This window comes from Staurois parvus, unplaced genomic scaffold (genome assembly GCF_062004578.1).
Source record: "Staurois parvus isolate SC_StPar_1 unplaced genomic scaffold, SC_StPar_1.0 ptg001055l, whole genome shotgun sequence".
Taxonomy (NCBI): Eukaryota; Metazoa; Chordata; class Amphibia; order Anura; family Ranidae; genus Staurois; species Staurois parvus.
The window spans coordinates 255,207-282,509 of NW_028318851.1; the positions used below are offsets into that span (position 1 = coordinate 255,207).

The window sequence follows — 27,303 nt, forward strand, 5'->3', positions numbered from 1 at the left end:
GGAAATACAATAGAATGACAGTTCTCTGAAGAGTGGAAAAAATATATAAAATATAAAAAAAATTTAAAAAACACAAATGATATAAAACAATCACAAAGGATCCTGTTCTTATCCACATTTAAAAAGAATAACACCCAAAAAATGACTGTTCTGATGAGGATAAGAACGGGATCCTTTGTGATTGTTTTATATCATTTTTGTTTTTTTTTTATTTTTTTAATATTTTAGATATTTCACTTTTCAGAGGACTGTCATTCTATTGGGTTTACTTTACAGAGGACCTTTGTTTTATATCATTTGTGTTGTTTACATTTTTTTTTTTTTTTACTATTTTATATATTTTTTCCACTTTTCAGAGGACTGTCTTTCTATTGCATTTCCTTTAACAAGGATTTTTTGCTACTGAATTTCATATTTATGATTTATATTGTTTCATCGATCACTCATTATTGATAATGTTGCATTTAATTGATGTACTGTATGGTGTATCCTACACTTTGTGCTGGCTGCTCTATACATTTACATGTTTTTGATGCATTGCACAGCATATGTGTAATGACGTCACAGCTTCTGGCTCCGCCCAATGTGTTTTGTCATAAATATGAAAGGTAAACATCGGAGTAGTCATTTTTTGGGTGTTATTCTTTTTAAATGAGGATAAGAACAGAATCCTTTGTGATTGTTATATATCATTTGTGTTTTGTTTGTTTTTTTTTTAATTATTATTTTACATATTTGTTACACTCTTCAGAGGACTGTCATTCTATTGGATTTCCTTTACAGAGGACCTTTTGCTGCTGAATTTCATATCTACCAATAATGAGTGATCAGTGAAGAAACAATATAAATCTTAATGTTGCATTTAATGTATGTACTGTATGGTGTATCCTACACTTTGTACTGGCTGCTCTATACATTTACATGCGTTTGACGCATTGCACAGCATAGGCGTAATGACGTCACAGCTTCTGGCTCCGCCCAATGCGTTTCACAATAAATGTGAAAGGCAAACATCAGAACAGTCATTTTTTGGGGTGTTAATCTTTTTAAATGTTTACCTTTCACATTTATTGTGGAACACACTGGGTGGAGCCAGAAGCTGTGACGTCATCACGCATACGATACATTGCACAACGGGGTGTGAATTGTAATTTTATATATTATTTTTATTGTATTGTAATTATTATATTTTTTTTATAGTTAATCCAGTGACTCAAAAAATGTATATAATGAAAACAGAACGGATGTCATTAGTGGGTTGATGAGGTGGGGGGGAGGGGTGCAGTAAGGCACAATATGAGCAGAATAAAGTCGCTTTATTAAAGCCAACAATTTTTTTTTTTCTTTGCCATACAACTGTAGCCTTTTGTCCAAATGGACATCTTTATTGGAGGATCTGCAGGCGGCCATGCTCAAGATATTTCCGCTGGTCACAGTGGAGGAATGGCTGGAAGAGAACGCCTTGCCACATTACCAGCAGCTTCAGGAACTAGTGGAAGATCTGAAATCCGCCATGGATGCCGGGTGCAATACTGCGCAATAATGGATCCGGGACAAGTCTTCCTCCGAACTCCGTCCATACATATAAAGTGAACGAAAAGCAATCTATATTTTATTTAATATATCTTTGTGAATGTGATCTTAAATGTATATGACACAATCTTATCGAATGTTGTTAAAATAGAGTTTTTGTTGCTGTCTGTGCCCCCATGAAGGAGATTCTCCCTCTCTATGAGTCCTGTTGACTGTGATCACCGTGAGTGAAAGTAAAAGAAAATCCCACTTTGGAGAGATTTCCTCTCACTTCCTGTTTTGGCTATGGGACAGGAAGTGAAAGGAAATCTCCCCAATGGGGACACAGAAGGCAAAAAAAAAACCTGGCAGGGGTTATAACCTTCCTATACTCTATCCAAAGTGGAAACAAATTGTCTTTAGTTCTACTTTAATGTTTAAAAGAAAAGCTTGTTTCTATATATTGTTTGTAAATATACACGAGTATAAAATGTCATTATTGACTTGTTCTGCACACAGGCTATGCTTAGTAATGTGGCGCAGTGATTGTCTTTTACTGTTCCTTTTTCGCAGTGTCAATCTATGCTGCAAAGAGGTCTATTATTCTGTATTGTCAATGAATGCCAATAAGTGCAATGATCGCTGGCCCCCAAAAGGATGTCCACGGGGCCTCGCTACCCTTTAAAGCCTACATTTAGATTTCCTATGACTCTAAAATGATATTAAAATGTTACTAAACCTGCAACAGTACAATCAGTCTGTAGATGCAGTAAAGCATGCTTGTTATACTCACTGTGGAACCTAAGGGGTTAATCCTGTGCATTGTGTAAAAAGGCTCCTTGATCCTGTCTTCTCTGATCCTCCCCTTCTTCTACTGATAGAACAAAGCTTTTGCAGCAAGCTGCCTATGCTCTGTTTGGTGTGTATTGCTAGAATTTTATTTATTTTTTTCTTGGGAGAGTGCATGTGATCAGCACAGGGCCAATCACCGCTGTCCAGACAGAGGGTCAGGGGTCCTGCAGTCTCAGGACAATCAGGGGAGAATGAAAACTCCTACAAACTTTAATCAGTGCTCAGCTGAACACTGATAGAAGTCACATGACTGCTATATATTAATGATGAGAAAAGGTATTTAGCAGTTTATATTTACTAAAATAATTGCATTTCCATGTTCTGTGTAAGACCAGATATAGGGAATGCGGGGTCCGGGGAGAGCGGATATAGTGAATGCGGGGTCTGGGGAGAGCGGATATAGTAAATGCGGGGTCCGGGGAGAGCGGATATAGTGAATGCGGCGTCCTGGGGGACCGGATATAGGGAATGCGGGGTCCGGGGAGAGCGGATATAGTGAATGCGGGGTCCGGGGAGAGCGGATATAGTGAATGCGGCGTCCTGGGGGACCGGATATAGGGAATGCGGGGTCCGGGGAGAGCGGATATAGTGAATGCGGCGTCCTGGGGGACCGGATATAGTGAATGCGGCGTCCTGGGGGACCGGATATAGGGAATGCGGGGTCCGGGGAGAGCGGATATAGTGAATGCGGGGTCCGGGGAGAGCGGATATAGTGAATGCGGGGTCCGGGGGGACCGGATATAGGGAATGCGGCGTCCGGGGGGACCGGATATAGGGAATGCGGCGTCCGGGGGGACCGGATATAGGGAATGCGGGGTCCGGGGAGACCGGATATAGTGAATGCGGGGTCCGGGGAGAGCCGATATAGTGAATGCGGGGTCCGGGGAGACCGGATATAGTGAATGCGGGGTCCAGAGAAAGTGGATATAGTGAATGCAGGGTCCGGGGTTTAGTGACGCTTTAAATGTGACAGGTCAGAGCTGCCTCATGTACGGGTGCAAGTCTGACCTTCGGCCATCCATAGATCCATCACGATTCCACTATTAAAATGTGAACAAGTACGGATGTCACACATGACATCTATCCCATTCAGCAGGAAATCCATACAGGGGTCCCCCCCCATGAATGGAACGTACACGGCTGTGTGAAAGTGTTCTAATCGGGAGAAGTTTTGTTTGTTAAAGTTTTGAGTTATAAACAATGACTTCCTTTTTTATTTATTTCAAAAAGTCAGTTTTCTCCTCTTTTCTTATTTTTTCCCCCATTTCAGTGCTTCTGATCTCCTTCAGCCACTTCTTGTCTCCAATCACACAGCGCTGGCTGTACTTTATTGTTTTGGACCGGCTCCCTGGTAGCGACAGCAATTTTACCCTTCACTGGAAGCCCATGTCACAGGGTGACAACATAAGAGCTCAATATGAGTGTTGTCACCTTGTAACAGGAAGTGTCTGAACAAGAACCTTCAGAGGATGATCAGTAGGTATTGTACTAAAAGCTGCAGATTCAAAATGGATTTTTCATTGGCTTTAAAATGGTAAGGATTAGAAGAAATTTTAGTGATCGGGTTCATGTACAATTAAAAGTAGATTCATTTTTGATAGGCTCATCGCCCAGAACAGGGGTCTGCAAGCTGCAGCCCGGGGCCAGATGGCCCTTGGGGCACTATTCCTCCCACTGAGACCAACAATGGGGCAGTACTTCTTCCATTGAAACCAATGATGAAGCACTATTCTTCACGCCAATACCAATGATGTGGCACTATTCCTCCCACTGACACCAATGATGAGGTACTATTACTTCCACTGACACCAATGATGGGGCACTATTCCTCCCACTGACACCAATGATGAGGCACTATTACTCCCACTGACACCAATGATGGGGCACTATTCCTCCTACTGACACCAATGATGAGGCACTATTCCTCCCACTGACACCAATGATGGGGCACTATTCCTCCCACTGACACCAGTGATGGGGCACTATTCCTCCCACTGACACCAATGATAGGGCACTATTCCTCCCACTGACACCAATGATGAGGCGCTATTCCTCCCACTGACACCAATGATGAGACGCTATTCCTCCCACTGACACCAATGATGGGGCGCTATTCCTCCCACTGACACCAATGATGAGGCGCTATTCCTCCCACTGACACCAATGATGGGGCGCTATTCCTCCCACTGACACCAATGATGGGGCGCTATTCCTCCCACTGACACCAATGATGGGGCGCTATTCCTCCCACTGACACCAATGATGGGGCGCTATTCCTCCCACTGACACCAATGATGGGGCGCTATTCCTCCCACTGACACCAATGATGGAGCACTATTCCTCCCACTGACACCAAAGATGGGGCACTATTCCTCCCACTGACACCAATGATGGGGCACCATTCCTCCCACTGACACCAATGATGGGGCACTACTTCTACTGACCATCAACCCTGCAGCCATGTTTATTCTCACTGATGCCGAGGCCAGGACATTTTCTATCCTCACTGTTCCTAATCCGACCCTCCTACAGTCTGAAGGACAGTATACTGGCCCTTTGAAAAGTTTGGAGACCTCTGGCTTAGAACACAAACCCCCCGAGATCCCGAATAAAAGTCGTCTGCCGCTCATCAGGATCATTATCTCATAATACTTTATTTGCAGTATAAAAACAAACAAACAATCACACACTGGCTGCATAGTTTCAAGTAATAAAAAATGAAGACGTGTTATTAAAGGGTAAGCGCTCTCCAAAACAAAGTGCAATAATCCTTCTTGCCCTAACCCACCCTCCCCCATATGGGGGCCTAGATCTGACGGCCGTGGTTGTGTCGTTTGTTTACATCGAGCAGCACAAGTCTTCACTGTCCTGGCCACACCTATGCATTGCAGCCCTATAGACGTCCTTGGGATCTTCTCTGATCATCTGTGGCCTTTGGGACAAAACTCTGTAGAAGTCTGTGTGCTTGTTTATACAGCTGAAGAGCAATCTGCAGTGGATTGCTTTTCAGAGGGCAATTGCCAGGCTGCGAGAAGGTGTTATGCCCCCACTTAACTGCCTGTTTTAATCCCTAAAATCCACAACTACATGTATTGCACACAGTTGCGGCATGGCCACATTCACGTGAAGTGGTACTGCCAGCCAAATGCAACAGTTGGAATAATTTTTGGCACGCATGCGTATATCCCTGTACGGCTGCCTTTGACGCTTGCAGGAAGTGCTAAAAATGTGGCTCAACCATGTGTTTTTAACTCTTCCCCAACTGCAAGTGTAAATTTAAGCTAGCCATAGATGGGCAGCACAGTGGCTAAATGGTTAGCACTTCCGCCTGGCAGCACTCGGGTTATTGGTTCGAATCCCAACCACGGCACCACCTGCCTGGAGTTTGCATGTTCTTCCTGTGTCTGCGTGGGTTTCCTCCGGGTACTCCGGTTTCCTCCCACACTCCAAAGACATGCTGGTAGGTGAATTGGATCCTGTCTAAATTGTCCCTAGTATGTGTATGTATGAATGTGAGTTAGGGACCTTAGATTGTACGCCCCTTGAGGGTTAGGGACCTTAGATTGTACGCCCCTTGAGGGTTAGGGACCTTAGATTGTACGCCCCTTGAGGGTTAGGGACCTTAGATTGTACGCCCCTTGAGGGTTAGGGACCTTAGATTGTACGCCCCTTGAGGGTCAGGGACCTTAGATTGTACGCCCCTTGAGGGTTAGGGACTGATGTGAATGTACAATATATATGTAAAGCGCGGCATAAATTGACGGTGCTATATAAGTACCTGAAATAAATAATAGATTGATCAAATCTCAGCCGGTTCAGTAAAAAAAAAAAACAGGTGAGATTCAATCCATCTATGGCCAGGCTGATTGTAGCATTGTTGATCCATCGATCGACTGCAGCACAACGAGCCTGTCAGATTTTTTTTAATGCGATCACTGCCAGCGGCTATAACCGCCAGCAGTGATCGCTGTGTTCTGCTGTCCAGAAAGGCTCCCCGCCAGCAGAACACAATAGCACATCAACACTGACTGTTGTTGGGGGAAATCGACCAGTTTTCTTCCCTTGCACCCATGGTAGAAGGATCGAAAACTGTACCCCCCTATGGCCTGCCTATGAGTAAGTTATGTAGAAGTGTGGCCCAGACAATGAAGGCTTTTGGTGCTGGAGTGACGGCCGCCACATTGAGAGAAGTACGAATCTGTAGAGGAAAAGTAAGTGGGGGGGGGGGTAAAAAAAGAACAAGCCCACTTTCTCATGAAGAACATGTACCCTTTCATCATAAATTATACATAAAAACAAATTCCTACCAGTAATACTCTCCAGATCGTGGCCAGCGGCCCAGAACCCCTGTGTATGTTTGTAACAAGCACAATGAGTGCCATACTGATTAAACCTGATTTTCATAAACGCCGAGTCACGGATGTCTTGCTTTTGTGTTTTCTTCTTTTTATCACTCCCAGGCAGTGGAGTTGTGGGAGAACACGGTAACTTGTAACAATCAATGCCAGATTAGTAATATCTGAGTCCTGGGGCTCTGGATAGTTACTCATCTGTTCTTTGCTGTACTGTAGAACCCATTGGGGGGGGGGGGGGGTATTTACTAAACCTGGAGGGTGCAAAATCTGGTGCAGCTCTGCATGGAAACCAATCAGCTTCCAGGTTTTATTATCAAAGCTTAACCCCTTGCTGCCGCCCCTTTAAGGGTTTTAGGCAGGGCGGGGTTTTAGTGTCATGTGACCGCCATGATTCGCTGTCACAGCGGTCACATGATTGGGAAAGGTCCCGATCGAAAGAGGAGATCGGGACCTCTCCGTGAGTACCGGACATGTGCACTAGGAGCGCGCAGGGCATATGTTTTTCTAATTGCGCGCAAATGTGCGGCTGCTTGGCGTCAAGGCCCAGACGCCGGGAGGCCGCACATTTGCGTGTGGCCGGCGCCAAGAGGTTAAAGCGATACTAAAGATTCAGTTTTTTGTATTAACAAACATGTTATACTTACCTGCTGTGTGCAGTGGTTTTGCACAGAGCAGCCCCGATCCTCTTCTTGGGTCTCCCACTGGTGCTCCTGGTTCCTCTATCTGTCGGGTGCCCCCATGCATAGCAAGCAGCTTGCTATGGGGTAGTGGCATCCCTAGGGGGGTGCACCATCACGGGGTGCAGGAGCAGGATGCAGGTACAGGGACAGCTGCCCCCGCCCCAGTGTAGTGGTAAAATGAGTATCCCCTGCAGCAACTGCGCATGTGTCGGTTTCAGGCCGAAGAAGCCGATCGCCGGCTCTGTGCTAAAGTCGGAGATCGGCTTCTTCGACCTGAAACCGGCACATTCGCACTTGCTTCAGGGGATGCATATCTTCACGGGATACTCCTTTTACCGCTACTCCGGCACCACTCTCTGGAGGGGTGACACCACGTGTTACCGCACCAGGTGACACCAACCCTAGGGACGCCTCTGCTATGGGGGCACCCGAGCATGCACGCTCCCGAGCCGCTGCTCCATCTCTTCATTCACACATGGAGCTCAGACTAGGAGAAGCAGAAGCAGCACAAGGACCAACCAGCTATGCTGCAGTGCTCACAAGGATATTGTTGATAGAGGAGAGAGCGGAGTGAAAGAGATGAGCTCATTTGTCTGTTTCTCCTTTTACTGCCCAGTCATAGGCTGGGAGGGAGGGACCAGACCTGTATGAGTTGCCGAAAAGCAGCAAAGAAAAGTCAGGTCACCTGTGCTGACAGACAGGACTGTGCAATGTGGCAGAGCAGTGTAAATCTCCAGATTGGATGGACGGTAGTACAGATCCTTTGTCAGGTAAAACATTTAAAAATGGTCTGGCTTCCCGCTGTCGGCATTAGGGAAGGAGGGGGTGGGAAGGTTATACTTTTTACAATGAGAGTAGAGCTTTGATATGTCCCTATAGCTCCCAGCAGGACATGCGATGGGCAGAGGAAATTCTTGCATTTAATGCATTGTCTTATAGCATCTCTACTACAATCCTGAATACATACATTGCATTTCCTGCCTGCCATCCTCCAGTATAAACGTTGATTCCCAATGTCCTGCCATACACTCCAATAGACTCCTCTGCTAGAGCAAGGCTACATGTACACTGAACCTGCCATAGATGTTCAACTCTACTGGCAGCAGAAAAATGCTAAACGCGTCAAAAAAACGTGTAAATGCACTACTGCATTTATTATTTCATTGACCAGAGTGCTTGCCATTGAAATAAACGCCAAAGCACAAAACGCATACTCTATAAAAGTAACTTGTCATGGTGGCCAATATAGACTATATTGGCCAAATGTTTGTAGACACCAGACCATCACACCTACACTCACCGGCCACTTTACTAGGTCCACCCGTTCAATTGTTTGGTAACACAAATCGCTTAATCAGCCAATCACATGGGAGCATCTCAATGCATTTAGGCATCTAGACGTGGTGAAGACGACTTGCTAAAGTTCAAACCGAGCATCAGAAAGGGGATTTGAGTGACTTTGAATGTGGCATGGTTGTTAGTGCCAGACAGGCTGGTCTGAGTATTTCAAAAATTGCTGATCTACTGGGATTTTCATGCACAACCATCTCTAGGGTTTACGGAGAATGGTCAGAAAAAGAGAAAATATCTAGTGAGCGGCAGTTGTGTAGATGAAAAATTCCTTGCTGATGGTCAGAGAATGGGCAGGCTGGTTCCAGATGATGGAACGCCAACAGTAGCTCATGTCAATATGGACCAAAATCTCTGAGGAATGTTTCTAACACCTTCTATGCCACAAAGTTAAGGCAGTTCTGAAGGCAAAAGGGGGTCCGACCCGGTACTAGCAAGGCATACCTAATAAAGTGGATGGTGAGTGTATATGAGCTTGTTGCACATTCCATTTCAAAACCTTGGTCATTAATATGGAGTTGGGCCCCCTCATGAAGTTATAACACCCTTCATTCTTCTGGGAAGGCTTTCCACAAGAATTGGAGAGTGTCTGTAGGAATTTGTGCCCATTTGTGAGGTAAGATACTGATAGTGGATGAGAAGCCCTGACCCACCATTGGCTTTACAATTCAGCCCAAAGGTGTTTGGTAGTAATTGAGGTCAAGTACTGATGTAGGAGCAGAAGACTTGGATCACCATCAGCATTCTAGGTCTTCCCAGAGATGTTCATTAGGGTTGAGGTCAGGGCTCTGAGCAGGACACTCAAGTTCCAACCCATCAAACTGCTGAAACCATGTTCTTATGGAGCTGGCTATATACACGGGACAGTCAAGGTGGAACAGAAAAGGATCTTCACCACAAGGTTGAAAGACCACCATTGTCTATAATGTTTGTTTGATATAGTCTTACCAGTAAACTTCACTGGAAACACCTGAACTCTATCGTTTGAAGGGGAGTCTACATTACAGACCATATAATGTAGGTGTGATGGTCAAGTATCCAAAACCCTTTGGTCACATATTGTAGCCAAGACTCTTTGATAGCTACTCTGACAAGTCCCCTGAAATATTTCTGGACAACGAATACTTTAGGATTCATTTCATCATAATGTACCGTTATAAAAGCTCATAATATAGTTAAGACAAATAAATATTTTGACGGTAAGAAGATAAGTTTTGTGCTCTTACAGTAATACAATCTAAATGAAAGAGAGACAAAAAATTGAAGGCCGTATCATAGGACTATATATGCAGTGGCCAACCAAAAAGCAGGAGAGAACAAGGCCAGCCCTCCCATGAGTTAGTGTGCATGCTTATTGGTCTATAGTAACCCTTTATACCTCTACAGTAGTAAAAGCTGCATTTTATACCAAAGTCATTTCTTAGTACCAAGGACAGTAAACTTCAATGTAGGGTTGCTTCCCAGTCTTGGATGCCATGCTCTGACATAACAGCCAAGGCGAAAAAAAAGATAGTTGCAATATTTCATCATTTCTTATCTGTTATAAATACCTGGCGTTATATAGGTTTTTGTTATAATGGTGTGCAAAGCCAAGGCATCAAGGCCACGCAACTAATGTCTTATACCTAGACATCATCACATGAAGAACTGAGAAATTAAACTTGGAATATCCATTATCAGTGAACTCTGGTGGAAGATATTTAGTTGGCCCCATAGTATAGCTCCACACAACCAGATTTCGGAGTATTTTTCAAGTTCTATAAGAGGTAACACTAATCCACATGTCGATTTGGTATGCATCTTCTAAAAATATTTGGAATCAAGAGAACCAAGGCACGTCCATCAAAGGCACAGGCATTAAAGCAAAAAAATAGTGCAAGAATAACTGGAAACAAACAAGTTAAGTAGCTTGATGGACCTCAAAGCTTAAGGATGGTGTCACTGCAAGAAAATTCATATACCATGAGCTACGATGTCATCAGGAGGAAGAGATATCTGGACAGTAGGGTGTATTTCATTGTTGCCATAGACATTATCTCAGATGGCCAAACAGCTCCCATTCCGTACTTTGTTGGGTCGTAGTGTAGGGGACTCATTCATCATCCTTTTCCAAGGTCTCCTCACTGTCGCTGCTCTCCTCTGCTATTCTGGAGCGGAACCCCGCCAAGTCTAGTTCCAGGAAGTTGGTCAGGAGTTTAGCCACAGCTTCCACATCACTAGAACAGAAAGATTTAGATATAAAAGAGGTAGCACCACCTTGTGTCAAGGACAATTTGGAATCATAGGCAAAATTCACAAAGGAATGTTGTATGCGCTCTAGGAGTTTGTTCTGTCTCCGGGAATGCAGGCTGATTAGTGGGAGGGTCCCTCCAGCTACTATTTATAGACGTCGATCACGTCCGTTAAGCCACGCTCCTGACGACGTCAACTGGATGACGAAACGCGTTGGCTGGAGCTTCGGCGTGTGATGTCATCATGTTGTTGTTTTTTAGGGATGGCGGCCATTTTCTTGGTTGGAAACTTAATACAAATGCTGGTAACCCTCCATAAAAATGTCCGAGTAACTTGAAATTAAACAGGGTAAAATTATTACTCAAATACTACACTGAGTGTTTTTTTTCTTCTATCCCTTACCTAAATGTTGGATGAGAGTACTCTTTTAGGACCTACTTCTGATTCTTAAAGGGGAAGATTGAGAATAACCTGGATGAGGACTGCTGATTCCAAAATTCATATTCTCATCTCCTATTGGAGTTGCCTATATTGACCAGTGTTATTCGGCCAGAAGTTCTGGTAAGGGTCTGAACTATTCGGGTGTCCTGGTGATGGTGGACCGTGGGAATATTATTGGGACTTTATGAATTGGGACTTTTTATGTTTTATTGGCATTATTGCGTTTATGATTAATGCTGCACTTTTTTGTATTTTGTAAACTCACAAAGGATCTTTAATTTTCAGGTTTGCGACTGCAGTTTTCAAATCTCATTGCATTGAGCTGAAAATAACTGTCACTTTTTTGGGAAATAAGGAACTTTTTCTCAGTGTTTTAGCTTTATAAATTGAGCCTCATGTTGCTTACTTACCTACGTCCTCCCAGTACTGCACTCTGGGTAAGCGGGTGGGATATTCCCGTCAAGAGACGCAAGACGATAAGGTAGCCCTTTCCAAAGTATTTCACTTTCTCCTCTTCAACGCTGATGTCTCTTATCTCGCTGAGGAGCACCACCGCTGCAAAACAAACAACAGTGACCTTTGCCATCAAAGCAGTCCATCACGAATGATAATTTACAAAACACTATCCATCGGCGATCCCAAATTTCACCCGATCCGCAACGCCAAACCGAAAGCACCTACCTTGCTCCTGGCCTCCTTTACACATAGTCAGCAATTTCTTGTACAAGCTGAATGATTTTAAGATGGCCTTCCCTTCCCGCTTGTCAAATATGACTTCCTTTGAAATAAAGGAGAAAAGAAAAATGACTGAAGAAGAACCCATTAGGAAAATGGGAAGCTGCAAGTTCCTAAGTTACATTAAAGCGGAGCTCCACCCAAAAGGGGAAGTTCTGCTTTAAGCCTTTGTCCCCAAGGGATTGGCGCCTTTGAAGAGCGGGTACCCGAATTTGACAGGTACCCGCTCCTACTTCCTAGGTGATCAGAAGCGGAAGTTGTCCTCCTACCTTCCCTCCCCATAGTCTTCTGGGACACATGACAGGTCCCAGAAGACTACAGGGCCATTCACAAAGCGCAGCGCTTCTTACGCATGCGCAGTGGGCACCCGGCTGTGAAGCCGCAAGCTGTCACAGCCGGGTGCCCACACTGAAGATGCCGGCGCGAGGGAGAGAAGACGGCCGGTGAAACCAGCCGTGGTGAGGACACCGCTGGACCGAGGGACAGGTAAGTGGCTGTATTTTATAAGTCAGCAGCTACAGTTTTTGTAGCTGCTGACTTTTATTTCATTTTCTAGATGGAACTCCGCTTTGAAAGTCAAAATCATGATGCAAGTTGAAACATAAAACTGTTTAAAGCAAACCTGAAGTTCTCTAACAGTTCCTAACGTGGTGCCATTGTCTAGTTCTGCTTCTAAAGCGACTTGAAAAATGTAAAAAAGAAGTCCCATTCAAAAGAAGATCACTATTTACCAATACCAGTCCAGCAGTCGATGATTTTGGCTCTCTTCAAGAGCTACGGCCACTGAAGAACCTCCACTGTTTGACACACTTTCCATGTGTCAGATGGTCCCCCGCTGTGTCATGTGGTTCCATTCACTAGTCCCTACATCACTGAAGGACGAAGATTCTTTTAATTTTTTTGGGGGGATGATGACAGAGTCATTTTAAAGGGTATGTCAACCCAACATCTATTCTCCAGTATGTCTGGCATCATACTCCACCTACAGTTTCTATGCAAAAGGCATTCACATAGACCTGATAGCACAATGGCTAACTGAAGGCGCTCACAAGTCTGATAAATGCTGCTGCTGTCAGGATCTGCAGGCAAGAAACCGCAACAAATTCACAGAAAAGTGTAATGACCTCCAGGTTACCTAGGTAGTTTTTTGCTAGGCAGAGGCTGAGTAGCAGCCTGGGATGTGTCAGCCTGTGAGTGAGGTAGGGGTTCACCCCAGGGCAGGCTAGGGAGGTTCTGAAGGTCAGAGCTGCTGGAGTCCTCCCACCTCTCCTGAAACCTGACAGCTTTCTGGAGGGGAGGACGCTTGGATTTGCATGCTTAAGGCACCTTGGCCAATACCCTGGCAGGAGGCAAGGTAACCCGTAAGAATCAGAGCCTGGAAGTGGCAGGAGTGTCGGGTAGAAGATGGAGTGAGAGGCTGGAGCCTGGGAGGGGGCCCAGGGAAGGGGCCTACCTACAAGCAGGTGCTGGAGAATAAGATCTCCACCGTACCACCATCTCCAAGGGAGGACAATCCTGAGCAGCAGGGAAGGAGCCAGCCTTGAGTAAGGCCTGAAGGCAGCCACCAACCCATTGAGCTATCAGGAAGGACAGTGTGAGAACTCCTACAACCTCTGGGCTGCATCAGGGGAGAGGGCAGTCAGGTAGAAAACCCAACTAGCTTCTCATCTGGGGCTGCTGTGCTAAATTGGCAGTTTCTGGGCCTCCTTGCCCAGGAATACCCTCGGTACAGCTGGGTAACGAGGAGGATTCATCCGTGGTCTGAGGGGGTACACCAGAGAGCTGAAATGCTCTATTTTGTCCACATCTCTACATAGTTGCAAAGGAGTTTGTCCTCGTGTTTGCAGTTTTCTTGGGCATCCCATGCACCCTCAACCCCATCCAAGTCATTAACCCCTTAATAAAATCACAAAACCAAGTTCAAGGACTGTTTACTGACTCTGAGTGCAATGTGTGGAAGAAAATGTGTGTTGCCTGGCTTTACAGAGCTTTAGGGGGACCCAAAATTCAGCAACTCCTAAGGGGGTGGTGCTACAAATGTGTCTGACATCACATCCGGAGACATTTGTATTCCACACACAGGAAACCTGACCAGCACTTCCTCCTATGCCTACTACTGCTGATGCTAGAACAGGGGTCTCCAAACTATCTAAACAAAGGGCCAGTTTACTGTCGAACTTTAGGGGGGCTGTCTAGTGGGAGTAGAAAATGACTTGGTGTCAGTGGGAGTAAACAGTTCCCCATCGTTGGTGTCAGTGGGAGGAATGTTTTGCAATGGCTACTGTGCCATAGGATACAGTGGGTGGTCAGCTTATGGAGATACAGTGCAAATCCAAGTACAGGTGTACCTCGGTTTACAAATTGAATTCGTTCTGCGGGACTTTTTGTAGTGTGAAAAATTTGTAAACCAAAATGCGGTTTCCCACAGAAATGCACTGAAAACCAATTAATACGTTCCGGAGGTCAGAAAAAAAGTCTCATCTGTTCAAAACTCTTTATAAAGTGCACTTTAAAAGCATAAATACTGTACAGGGAAATGATTAGAAAAAATTTGTAAATGCATTGAAAACCAATTACTCTGTTCCGGAGGTCAGAAAAAAGTAAAAAAAAGTTTAATCTGTTCAAAACACTTTATAAAGTGCACTTTAAAGGCATAAAGGGACATGACTAAAAAAAACAAATTGTAAATGCATTGAAAACCCAATTAATCCATTCCAGGGGTCACAATAAAGTAAACAAAAGGTTTATCTGTTCAAAACTCTTTATAAAGTGTGCTTTAAAGGTATAAAGGGACATGATTCAAAAAAAAAAAAAAAAATTGTAAATGCACTGAAAACCAATTAATCCGTTACAGAGGTCAGAAAAAGGCTGAAAAAAAAAGTATTTTATCTGTTCAAAACGCTTTCTAAAGTGCACTTTAAAGGCATAAATGCTGTACAGGGACATGATTAAAAATTAATTCATAAATGCATTAAAAACCAGTTGATCTGTTTTGGAATTCAGAAAAAAGTAAAAAAAAGTCTTATCTGTTCAAAACTCTTTATAAAGTGCACTTTAAAGGCAAAGATTAAAAAAAAAAAAATCGCAAATGCATTGAAAACCCAATTAATCTGTTCCAAAGGTCAGAAAAAAAATCAAAAAAAGTCTTATCTCTTCAAAATGCTTTATAAAGTGCACTTTAAAGGCATAGTACTGTACAGGGACATGATTAAAAAAAATTTGTAAATGCATTGAAAACCAATGAATTCATTCCGGAGGTCAGAAAAAAGTAAAAAAAAAAGTTTTATCTGTTCACAACTCTTTATAAAGTGCACTTTAAAGGCATAAATACTGTACAGAGACACAATTAAAAAAAATTCATAAATACATTGAAAACCAATTAATAAATTTGTTCTGCAAAAAAAAATTGTAAAGCGAACCATTATTTTTCAATTGATTTTCATTCGTAAATCGAAAATTACGTTAACCGAGGCACGCCTGTAAAGATAATGACCAGCTTACTGTTGTGTCTTTCCAAAAAAGTTTTTTCATGGAATGAGCGGCCCCTTTCTTGTGTCCCTGAAACAATGGGTCTTAATGAAATGACAGGTTTTTTTTTTTTTCAATTCTGAATGTCATGCGCCTACAAGCTTTACCTGATGGAAGATTGCACTCTTCTACTCAAAATTAGAAAAAAAAAATAGTTTTGGCTCAGAAATCCACTTTGAGTTGAAAGTGCACAAACCATACTTTTACGTTTTGATAGCTAAAACAGACTTACTTCCCAATCTTCTAAATTCTGAATAGCTACAAAGAAACAACCAGCCACATAGAAGAGCTTCCATGCAAAGGAGTCTAGAGCAAAAAGACAAAAAAAAAAAAAAAAAGATATAAGAAATGAGAATAGTTTCAAAAACAACCACCACCTCAACGTGTTTCATCCAATCTGGATGTCTTCAGGACGTCCTGAAGACGTCCGGATCAGCTGAAACGCGTCAAGGTGGGACTATTGGACACTGACGTCACTTCTGATGATGCCGTTTTCTTTTCCTGGAGCACATGCTGGTTCTGGTGACTAGGAACAGCAGCAGCTCAGGAGAGACACTGGAGTTCAGTACTTATTTTATGGGATCTTTTATGTTTTAAATAAATGCGTTTTGCAGTGATGTTCTGCTCTGTGGTTCTTCCATTCCTGCACCCAAATGATGTGGTCTGAGTCAGTACAGCGGGTGACTCTTCCTGCCTAAAAGTGAATGGACCGAGGAATAATGAAATTTTGACCTGTTTTAGCCTCAGAGGTTCAGATCTTTTTTGGGGAGTGCATATCCATGTGGGGTGCCGATCTTCACTGCACAGTTATTGGTGGAGTGAAGTGGCGCCTTTGGTTTTGTTGTGATCAATACCACATATTGCACTTTCAGCGATTGATTTACTACATTGCTACATTGCTGACGTCACGCCGCCGCTGCCGAGGAACGGAGCGGCGGCCATCTTGGTATCTTATTTTTGCCTTACTCCACGTGGAATATTTTAACTGCTTGTGAACTATCTATATTATTAATAAATACTACACTATATTAGCATCTCCGGCTCCTGTGGTTGAGCTATCTTTCCCAGGACAAAGGATTCTCGCCCCACTTGCATACGGATGATGCTGTAGGAATAACCCCTAAGCTCAAAAAAGGAAAAGTGCCATCCACTTTGATACGATAACCATATCTAAATATTATCTCCGACTCACTTAGAATAAAAGTGTGGATTATAAACCTAACTAAACTGGAACACAGAAAAAAATGGCAGTTGACTAGTGCAAAACCGCCTAGAAAGTGGTTAATTGAAATCCTTGGATTTCAATTAACCACTTTCTAGGTGGTTTTGCACTAGTCAACTGCCATTTTTTCTGTTAACCCCTAAGCTGCCTCTTTGTTCCTGCACCTCCAGATGTGACAGATTATAACAGATGCCTGCTAATGTTTAATTTCATCCGTCTGAGGTGGTGGATTCCCTTTGTGGATACTTGCACATCTGCACTTTTTTTCACGTGGATGCATTGCAATCAATTTGAGGACTATTATTGTTCGATATTTGCTGATTGATTTATAATTATATATATATTTATATATTTTAACATAATTTATATATAATTATAATTTATATTAACTAAGAACTGTACTTGAATCACCTCCACCAGATCATCCCCCGCAGCTATCACCTTTTGTATCACCTCCCCCTTCCTTTAGATTGTAAGCTCCAAGAGCCGGGCCCTCCTATTCCTTCTGTACTGAAATGTATTGTAATTGTACTGTCTCCCGTTATATTGGAAAGCGCTGCGCAAACTGTTGGCGCCATAAATCCTGTATAGTAATAATAATAATGATTATATTATGGACATTGATTGATTCACTTATATACACAACCGCACTGATCTGCACTTTATTCTTTTGCATATACTTCTTGATCATTTATTTTGTGAGAATTACCGTATTATTATTTTTATACAGTTGTGTGCGTTTATAGCGCTGCACTTTATTTATACACATTTATATTGGGACTGTTGCCTATACCCTGAAGTGCCAGCAGCTGCCTATATTCATATTTGTTCTCGATTTTACGCTCGCTTATATTCTTGTTATATAAAGTTTATTTATTTGAAGGCGCATGGATGGGTATTTACGCACAGTTTTTATGAGAGCGTGCTGAACTGCTTTATAAGCACTATACTTCACTTGATATTTTATAGTTGTGTCATTTTTCTCATTTATAATTTCTTCACATGTATTGACTCATTTTTGGTTTTCAAGAAATTGGTATAATATTCGCTATCAGAGAGCGCTGCGACATTTGCATTTATTTTATTTTTTTTTTTTACAATTTGTAGGGGGAGCACATTTGGTAGCAGCAGCTGATGTTGCATACACAGTGTAAGTACATAGGGCAGGTATTTGTTTTCATTAAGGGAAGTTTGTAGTCACAAGGGAACTTACCTGTGCTGTAATACGCAGCTGCCAGCCCCACCGAAGAGATCCCTAAAAGATAAGCAGCCGTATTAATACATAATAATGATTCCTACAAATTATTTCAGGGGTCGCTTAAAGTCAAATTTAAAGCTGAAATCCAGGTATGGATATTTTTTTTCACATAAGTACATTGTTGCAGAGTGAACCAATGTAACGATGTATACACTATAAGCAAAATAAATTGTCACAAGTGATCTGATATATTCCTTGGAAAATCGTCAATTAAATCCTAGTGTGCCAATCACGAGAGTGGGAGGCAACACTTTTTGGTGAGTGTACACCTGAGAGGGGAGCACCACACATTTATATATGTATTTATTTTTGCACACGTTTTTTCACGGGGTGATTGTTTTGTGGACTGAATTATTTGGACTTTCTGTTTGGAATATCATCAATTATTAACCACTTCAAGTCCGGACACTTTCCCCTCCTTCCTGTCCAGGCCAATTTTCAGCTTTCAGCACTATCGCACTTTGAATGACAATTGCGCGGTCATGCAATACTGTACCAATGACATTTTTGGCATTTTTTTGACACAGATAAAACTTTATTTTGGTGGTATTTATTCACCACTGGTGTTTTTATTTTTTTTTGCTATACAAATGAAAAAGTCCAAACATTTTTTTAAAAAGTGTTTTTTCTTATAAAATTTTGCAAATAAATAATCTTTCTTCATAAATCTTGGCCAAAATGTATTTAGTTATCTTTTTAGTAAAAAAAATAACCCAAATTAGTTTATAACCAAAAATTTTTCAAAAATTTGTTTTTACATTTTAATTTAATTTTTTTTACATTATTTTTTTGGGGTTTTTTTTAACATACTATCACCCTAGCAGTACAGTGTCACCATAGTGACACTGTACTACTTGTGGGGGGTGATGAAGTTTTTTTTTTGTTTTTTTGTTTTTACACTGATTGCTTTTACACCCATAAAGGCTGTAAAATCAATATTCTTGCAGCCATTGAGAAATACTGTGTTAGCTGTGATTGGTCACAGCTTGTCACATGGTACAAGGCTGTTGTGAATAGCCTTGTACTATGTGACTCTGTGATCATTCACAGATTTCACACGTAGTAAGCAATGATGTCAGAAGTGACATCTTGCTTACACCTATTCATGTGATCACTGATTGGCCACAGAGGTCCTGTACAACGATCGGTGTTCCGCTGTGTCCGGCACCGGATCATGGTGCCGCACGCTCCCAGGGAGCGCGCACAATCCAAAATGGCGGGCGCCGTTTATGAACGGAAACCCGCCCCTGCACTGCCACCGTCCGGCTATTTATATACAGTGGCCGGAGGGGAAGTGGTTAAAGTCAAATTTAAAGCTGAAATCCAGGTATGGATATTTTTTTCACATCAGTACATTGTTCCAGACTGAACCAATGTAACTATGTATACACCATACCTGTGGGATCCCTCTAGAAGCTGGAAATCATTCTAGTAGACAGCGCTACTACAGTGATCTCCACTAGCTTCCGGTTCCTGTACCTAGAGGCTGTCCTGCTGCACTGCAAACACAATGGATGGGCCACTCAGCATGGACGCCATTTGGGGTATGCTTTGCATTTTCTCAATGAATGCAAAGCATTCTCTGATTGGACGAGCTGGGGTGGTGATGTCACGCTCTCCACCTCATCCAATTAGAAAAAGCTTTGCGTTCATTGAGGGCAGCCACTTGGCATGGAACCCAGAAGCAAGTGGAGATACAGTAACTGTGGTGGCGGTGTAGTAGTGGAAAACTCTGGTCATTTCAATAAAATGGCTTGTATTTTGTTTTGGTTGATTTTTCAGAACCTTCAGGGCTCATTCATACAATGTCTGCTAGGCAAAAGTCGTGTTCCCCATGAAGGCAGAAACTACCGCTTTACAACACCACTGTGTGAATGAGACTTAAAGTGGAACTAAAGAATTAATACTTACCTGTCCAATGGTCCCTCACCACCATCTTCTTCTGAGTGCTGGTTGTCGGGCCTCTTCATTGGCTGGCATGGGATGACGATACTCCTGTGCATGCAATCACTGTCCAATTTTTGAAAGCTTCACCTCCGTAACGATATACAAAAATTGCCCCCTCTTAGCCAATGACATCTCTAATTCAATCCCTTGTTATCTCTCGTCTCAACAACTGCAACTCCCTCTTTGTTGGCCAACCTCCCCCCAGGATATCCTCCCTTCAGTCCATCATAAATGCTGCTACCAAACTCATCCACCTTACCAACCGTTCACTGTCCAATGCCCCTCCCTGCCAATCCCTCCATTCACCCAACAATTAAAATTCCTGAATACTAAGTACAATTCACAAAGCCATCCACAACTCTAACCCCCCACTACATAACCCAAACCAGCTTCTACACTCCTCCCAAGAGCTTCTACTGCCTTGTCACCTCCTCCCATGCTCACCTCCAGGACTTCTCTAGAGGCTCCCTCATGCTCTGGAACTCCATACCTCAGTCTGTCTAGCTATCTCCAGCTCTGTCCACCTTTAGGAGGTCCCAGAAAACCCATCCCTTCAGGTAAGCCTACCTAGCCTCAACTCAACAATGGAACTTTTACCTTCTCCACCAACCATCCTTTTTGCTCTTTCCAAGACCTCCGGTTCTCAAGCTACCACGTCATCTCCTTCCATGCTCACCTCTTGGACTTCAATATGAACCTCTCCCAGCCCTTGGAAATCCCAACCCCAATCTATCTGGCTATCTCCTACTCCTAACGCCTACTCTCTCCAACTCATCTCCTCAGGGAAGCCCACCTCTTCTCAGCAACTGAACCTTTACTTTCTCCATCAACCATCGTTTTTGCTTCTCCTTAGACCTCCTGCTTTCTAGCTCCCTCATCACGTCTTTCCATGCTCACCTTCAAAACTTCCTTAGAGTCTTTGCCATTCTATGGATATCCCAACCAATCTGTCTGGCTATCTCCAACAATGTCCACCCTGAAAACTCATCTCTTCAAGTAAGCCTATCTGACCTCAACCCAACAACAAAACTTTTACTTTCTCTGTCATCCATCCTCTTTGCTCCTTCCAAGACCTCCAGCTCTCTAGCTACTATGTCACCTCCTCCCATTCTCACCTCCAGAACTTTGCTAGAGCTGCTCCCATTCTCTGGACTCCGTATCCCAATCTGTCTGGCTATCTGCAACTCTGTCCACATTTAGGAGATCCCTGAAAACTCATCTCTTCAAGTAAGCCTATCTGACCTCAACCCAACAACTGAACATTTACTTTCTCTCTTTGCTCCTTGCAAGACCTTCTGCTCTCTAGCTTCATCACCTTCTCCCATGCTTACCTCTAGAACTTCCCTAGACCCTCTCCCATTGTCTGGACTCTTCACCCCAATCTGTCTGGCTATCGCCTACTCTATCCAACGAAGCGTATCCCACCTCTACACAATTGGACTTTTATTTTATCGATCAAGTCATACCTCACCGTTATATTTTAGTACCATTTCCACCTCCCTTTTAGACTGTAAGCTCTCATAAGCAGATCTCTCCTAATCCTCTTGTCTTGAATTGTACTGTCTTTCTTTAAATTATAAGGTGCTGGACAAACTGTTGTTGCTAAATAAATCCTGTATAATAATATTAACAACAGAGGTAAACTCACCAACCAAAAGGGACCAAGAGCGGATGCTGGGGTTTCTCTTGAGATGTAACCGGGACCCTGTATGGCTCTCCACCTGCATATACATGGCTGCCTTATTCCTGGAAGACAAAGAGAAGGAATGACACAAGACCCCAGCACCCCATATGGAGTGGCAGCCTTATCTGCAAAGGTTTTTATCTCCAGCACTCAATTTAGAGTGTTGTGTAATGGCCACATCCGGCTTTCTGGTAATCCAGTGACAGGCTGAGAGAGGAGGAAGGGTGACTGGGAAGAGGAACCAGAAGGGAAGAAGGAAGTTTCATTGTAGTAGAAGTTCTGCTGTGAACCAGCATGGCAGTTGACCGAGAGCTCTGCAGCTGAAGCCATACTTAGAAAAAAGGCAGCCAATCAATTCACAGGGAAGCAGTGACATCACTGAAGCACACGCAAGTCTTTGTGTTATCATTGGTAGGTAGAAAATTCAGGGGAGACCTAGAATTAACTTCCAGTATGTTGTTAGACTGCTATCTTCTACCAATATTCGTTCATCTGACAAGATGGCTGCCTTAGTAATGTCATCAGTTCCTTATTAAAGTATAAATATTATTATTAGTATACAGGACTTGTATAGTACCAACAGTTTGCACAGCACTGTACAATAAAAAAGGGAGACAGTACAGCTACAATACATACAAAATAAGAGGAATAAAAGGGCTCTGTTCATAGGAGCTTACAATCTACTAGGCTATATTTAAAAAAAAAAAAAAAATTATATATATATATACACACAGTGGGGATCGAAAGTTTGGGCACCCCAGCTAAAAATGTGTATTTATGTGCATAAATAAGCCAAGGAAAAATGGAAAAATCTCCAAAAGGCATCAAATTACAGATTAGACATTCTTATAATATGTCAACAAAAGTTAGATTTTATTTCCATCATTTACACTTTCAAAATAACAGAAAACAAAAAAATGGCGTCTGCAAAAGTTTGGGCACCCTGCAGAATTTATAGCATGCACTGCCCCCTTTGCCAAGCTGAGACCTGCCAGTGTCATGGATTGTTCTCAATCATCATCTGGGAAGACCAAGTGATGTCAATCTCAAAGGTTTTAAATGCCCAGACTCATCTGACCTTGCCCCAACAATCAGCACCATGGGTTCTTCTAAGCAGTTGTCTAGAAAACTGAAACTGAAAATAGTTGACGCTCACAAAGCTGGAGAAGGCTATAAGAAGATAGCAAAGCGTTTTCAGATGTCAATATCCTCTGTTCGGAATGTAATTAAGAAATGGCAGTCATCAGGAACAGTGGAAGTAAAAGCAAGTTCTGGAAGACCAAGAAAAATATCAGACAGAACAGCTCGCAGGATTGTGAGAAAAACAATTCAAAACCCACGTTTGACTGCACGATCCCTCCAGAAAGATCTGGCAGACACTGGAGTTGTGGTACACTATTCCACTATAAAGAGATACTTGGACAAATATGGTCTTCATGGAAGAGTCATCAGAAGAAAACCTCTTCTATGTCCTCACCACAAAAATCATCGTTTGAACTTTGCAAATGAACATATAGACAAGCGCTGATGCATTTTGGAAACAAGTTCTGTGGACCGATGAGGTTAAAATGGAACTTTTTGGCCGGAATGAGCAAAGGTACGTTTGGAGAAGAAGGGGCACAGAATTTAATGAAAAGAACCTCTGTCCAACTGTTAAACATGGGGTTGGATCAATCATGCTTTGGGGTTGTGTTGCAGCCAGTGGCACAGGGAACATCTCACGAGTAGAAGGAAAAATGGATTCAATAAAATTTCAGCAAATTTTGGATGGTAACTTGATGCCATCTGTGAAAAAGCTGAAGTTAAAGAGAAGATGGCTTCTACAAATGGATAATGATCCTAAACACACCTCGAAATCCATGGGGGATTACATCAAGAGGTGTAAACTGAAGGTTTTGCCATGGCCTTCACAATCTCCTGACCTCAACATCATTGAAAATCTATGGATAGACCTTAAAAGAGCAGTGCGTGACAGACAGCCCAGAAATCTCAAAGAACTGGAAGACTTTTGTAAGGAAGAATGGGCAAAGATACCTCAAACAAGAATTGAAAGACTCTTGGCTGGCTACAAAAAGCGTTTACAAGCTGTGATAGTTGCCAAAGGGGGCAGTACAAGATATTAACTCTGCAGGGTGCCCAAACTTTTGCAGACACCATTTTTTTGTTTTCTGTTATTTTGAAAGTGTAAATGATGGAAATAAAATCTAACTTTTGTTGACATATTATAAGAATGTCTAATCTGTAATTTGATGCCTTTTGGAGATTTTTCCATCTTTCCTTGGCTTCTTTATGCACATTAATACAAATTTTTAGCTGAGGTGCCCAAATTTTCGATCCCCACTGTGTATATATATATATATATATATATATATATATATATATATTATAGTAGATTATATTTAGTTAGTTAAAGTACTATTAATAACATTTGACATTTTTATATAAAAATACTTATTTTCTTCTGCTTATCATCATTTGTTGCTTTTTGGTGTTGCTGATCTCCCACACCCTCTTTGCAGCAACTTCCTGTCTGCATGCATAATGTGTGTTAAAACAGCCATGCGCAAGATCTATTGGAACCCATGGTGACACAACTGGGTGGCAAGGACAGTGAGTTGTCACCCTATAACAGGGAGTTCCTGAACAGGTTTTTAACCTACACTATATTGCCAGAAGTATTGGGCCCGCCCTCCAAATCATTGGATTCAGGTGTTCCAATCCCCTCCACAGCCACAGGTGTATAAAATCATCACCTAGGCACAGGGGCGGACTGACAACTCATGGGGCCCCCGAGCTGGAATTACACAATGCAGAGCTCAGTGAGGAGAGCTCTGAGAGCTGATTGAAGGAAAGAGACCCCCCCCCCTTCACACAACACACAGGAACAGAGCTGAGGCTGTTAATCTGCTGAAGCTCCCTCCCCTGCAGGGGCGGACTGACAACTCATGGGGCCCCCGGACAATAGGGGATCATGGGGCCCCTGTGTCTTTGCCCAAACTCAAAAAAGCCTATGAAAAAGGTACCAGGGGCATCTCATGGGGCCCCTTACTGACCACGGACCCTCGGGCAGTGCCTGAGTTTAGGCACAGTGGTGTATTTAGGTTTTGTGCTGCCCTAGGCAACACAAAAATCATCTGCCCCCACGGACACCGACCAACACAACCCCCTCCAGCAGAGAGAGCCTGACATTGCCCAACAACACCCCTGCCCCCCACCTGGGAGAGCCTTCCACTACCCCCCCGACGATAGAGAAAAAGACACTCATCTTCAAAAAGACACAATCTTCATTTGAATGGACTCCCGTGCCCCTGACATGCAGGGAAAAAGTCCCTGCACTTCTTCGGAAAACGCAGCCGAGGTTCCCAGTATGGTTGCGATTTTCAGTGCAGGCGGCATGCCGTTAGAACTATTGGCACCCACCCGCGGTCCACAATTCTCTGTGCGGGTGGTGCGGCTGCACGGATTTTCGTGCGGATCCGCAGTGGCACCACCGACACAGATGTGAACCAAGTCTTATGCAGGCCATAGAGGGGTTGAAAACTGGCCGTTTTTAAAAAATAAAACGAAAAATCAGTCGATCGGCCGACGTTACCACCAACGGTAAAAAAAAAAGCAGATTTTCGTCTCGTCTACGGCCGGCATTTAATTACTTCTGTTGCTGCAGAGAGCTCCACTATTATATTTGACATGAAAAAGTATTGCGGTTGCAACAATGTATCCATTTGTATCCATTTTGGATACAAATGTTTTCATTCGGATACAAATGGATACATTGTTGCAACCGCAAGACTTTTTCATATCAAATATAATAGCGGACTGGAATTATTCTTCTTCTTTTTCTTGCAGGCCACGGCTCATGCGCAGATTTTTTATCGGTAAAAAGATCAGCTGATTTGCCCATCATTGCTGGGAAAATCGGACGATTTTTTTTCCAACTTTACCCCGAAAAACGGCCGTCCAATTAACCCATTAACAGTGCGAAAATTGGCCAATTTTTTTTTTGCCCGAAAAATCAGCCGATTTTCGACCCGTCTATGGCCTGCATTAGGCTCACCAATCTGACAATCTGATTGTACAATTTTCTTTATTTTATTTATTTCAGGTACTTATATAGTGCCATCAACATATGCAGCACTTTACACATATATTGTACATTCACATCAGTCCCTCACCCTAGGTTCACATCTGTGCGGGTGGTGCCTCTGTGGAACCGCATGAAAATCCGTGCAGCTGCACCACCTGCACAGAGAATTGCGGACCCGTGGGCAGGTGCCAGTAGTTCTAATGGCACGCCGCCCACACTGGGAAACGCAACCGTACAGGGAACCTCGGCTGCGTTTTCCAAAGAAGTGCAGGGACTTCTTTCCCTGCGTGTCACGGTGCACGGGAGTCCATTCAAATGAATGGGCTCTCGTGCCCGTGCAAAATGCGGCCCGCACGGCCTCATATATGTGAATCGAGGGTCAAAGGGTATACTAACTAAGGTAGATCTACCAATAACTATGTAGTGCCTGTTTAGATATAAATTGATTGCATCGATTAGATTGGCCCTCATATTAAAAGGATGATCGCGAAGAATTTGTACAGTCAGATTGTAACATGTACAGTGAGCCTTAAGCTGGCCATACGCTATACAATCTGATTGTACAAGCAGTTTTAGATTTACAAAAAATACATGATATGAGAACAAACCTGATCAATCCATTCAAAGTGTATCGATTCAAGCAGATGCCAATACTACATGGTTGGGAGATTGTACAATCAGATTGTATAGTGTATGGTCACCTTTAGAGCTGTCACCGCAAAGGTATAGATGTTCTCAACCTTGATATATATATATACACACACACTTTCATCTAATCCAAAATGATTGGCTAGATGCTATGGCTACATGTGTAACCAGACAGTCTCAGGGCCCCCCTGTGCTCCTAGGGCCCCATATGTGATCACCACTATGCGGGGGTCACTGTAGTTCTGTGGATGGGGTCACCCGTGTCGTATAGATCTGGCATTCCACAAAATCACCAGCAAATAAAAGGGGTTGTAATACACTGCACTCCCAACTCCCCTTTCCAAAAAAGTCCTGGATGCCTAGAAATCGAGAGCCAAGAATTGAGAGATCAACTGCAACCGAAATCATGACCACAGTGTGTGAGAACGCAGGGAGGACCCCAGCCAGCCAGATGTGCCAGGGGCTGCAGCAAACAAAAAGAGAGATCTGTTCATTCCTCCCCCTACCCTCCCTGGGTCAGTGCAGAGCTGGGTGCAGAATATCAGGGGCCCCTAGGGCCCCAGTGCTCACACAGCTCCCTACTGCCTGAAGGCGCTCACACACAGATCTCCAGCACTCACCTGCCTGCCTGTACCTCCAGCAACTTCCCCAGCCACACACTGCACAGCCAGAGGCATGCTGGGAGATTGGAGGAAACACCCTGGCTTCACCCTACTACTCCCCTGCACTACCTGCATCCCACACTAGGTGGCGCTGCCTGCATTCTCTGTCATGA

At 43.3% G+C, this 27,303-nt stretch overlaps 2 protein-coding genes across 2 annotated transcripts in view; one reads left to right on the forward strand and one right to left on the reverse strand.

The window, feature by feature from the left end:
* HEXD (hexosaminidase D) overlaps positions 1-6,771 on the forward strand; it is a 51,195-nt gene extending 44,424 nt beyond the window's left edge. The window contains exon 13 of the mRNA XM_089658177.1: positions 1,363-6,771. Coding sequence (XP_089514303.1) covers positions 1,363-1,543 — 181 coding nt within the window. The 3' untranslated portion in view covers positions 1,544-6,771. The remainder of the gene's footprint in view (positions 1-1,362) is intronic.
* CYBC1 (cytochrome b-245 chaperone 1) lies at positions 5,000-27,196 on the reverse strand. The gene is made up of 7 exons (XM_089658180.1): positions 27,149-27,196; positions 21,761-21,858; positions 18,121-18,162; positions 15,918-15,991; positions 12,104-12,200; positions 11,833-11,977; positions 5,000-10,965 (listed from the first exon to the last, which is right to left on the reverse strand). The coding sequence occupies exons 2-7, from the start codon at positions 21,843-21,845 to the stop codon at positions 10,842-10,844; spliced, it is 567 nt and encodes a 188-aa protein (XP_089514306.1). The 5' UTR covers positions 21,846-21,858; positions 27,149-27,196; the 3' UTR covers positions 5,000-10,841.
* Positions 27,197-27,303: the final 107 nt, after the last annotated feature.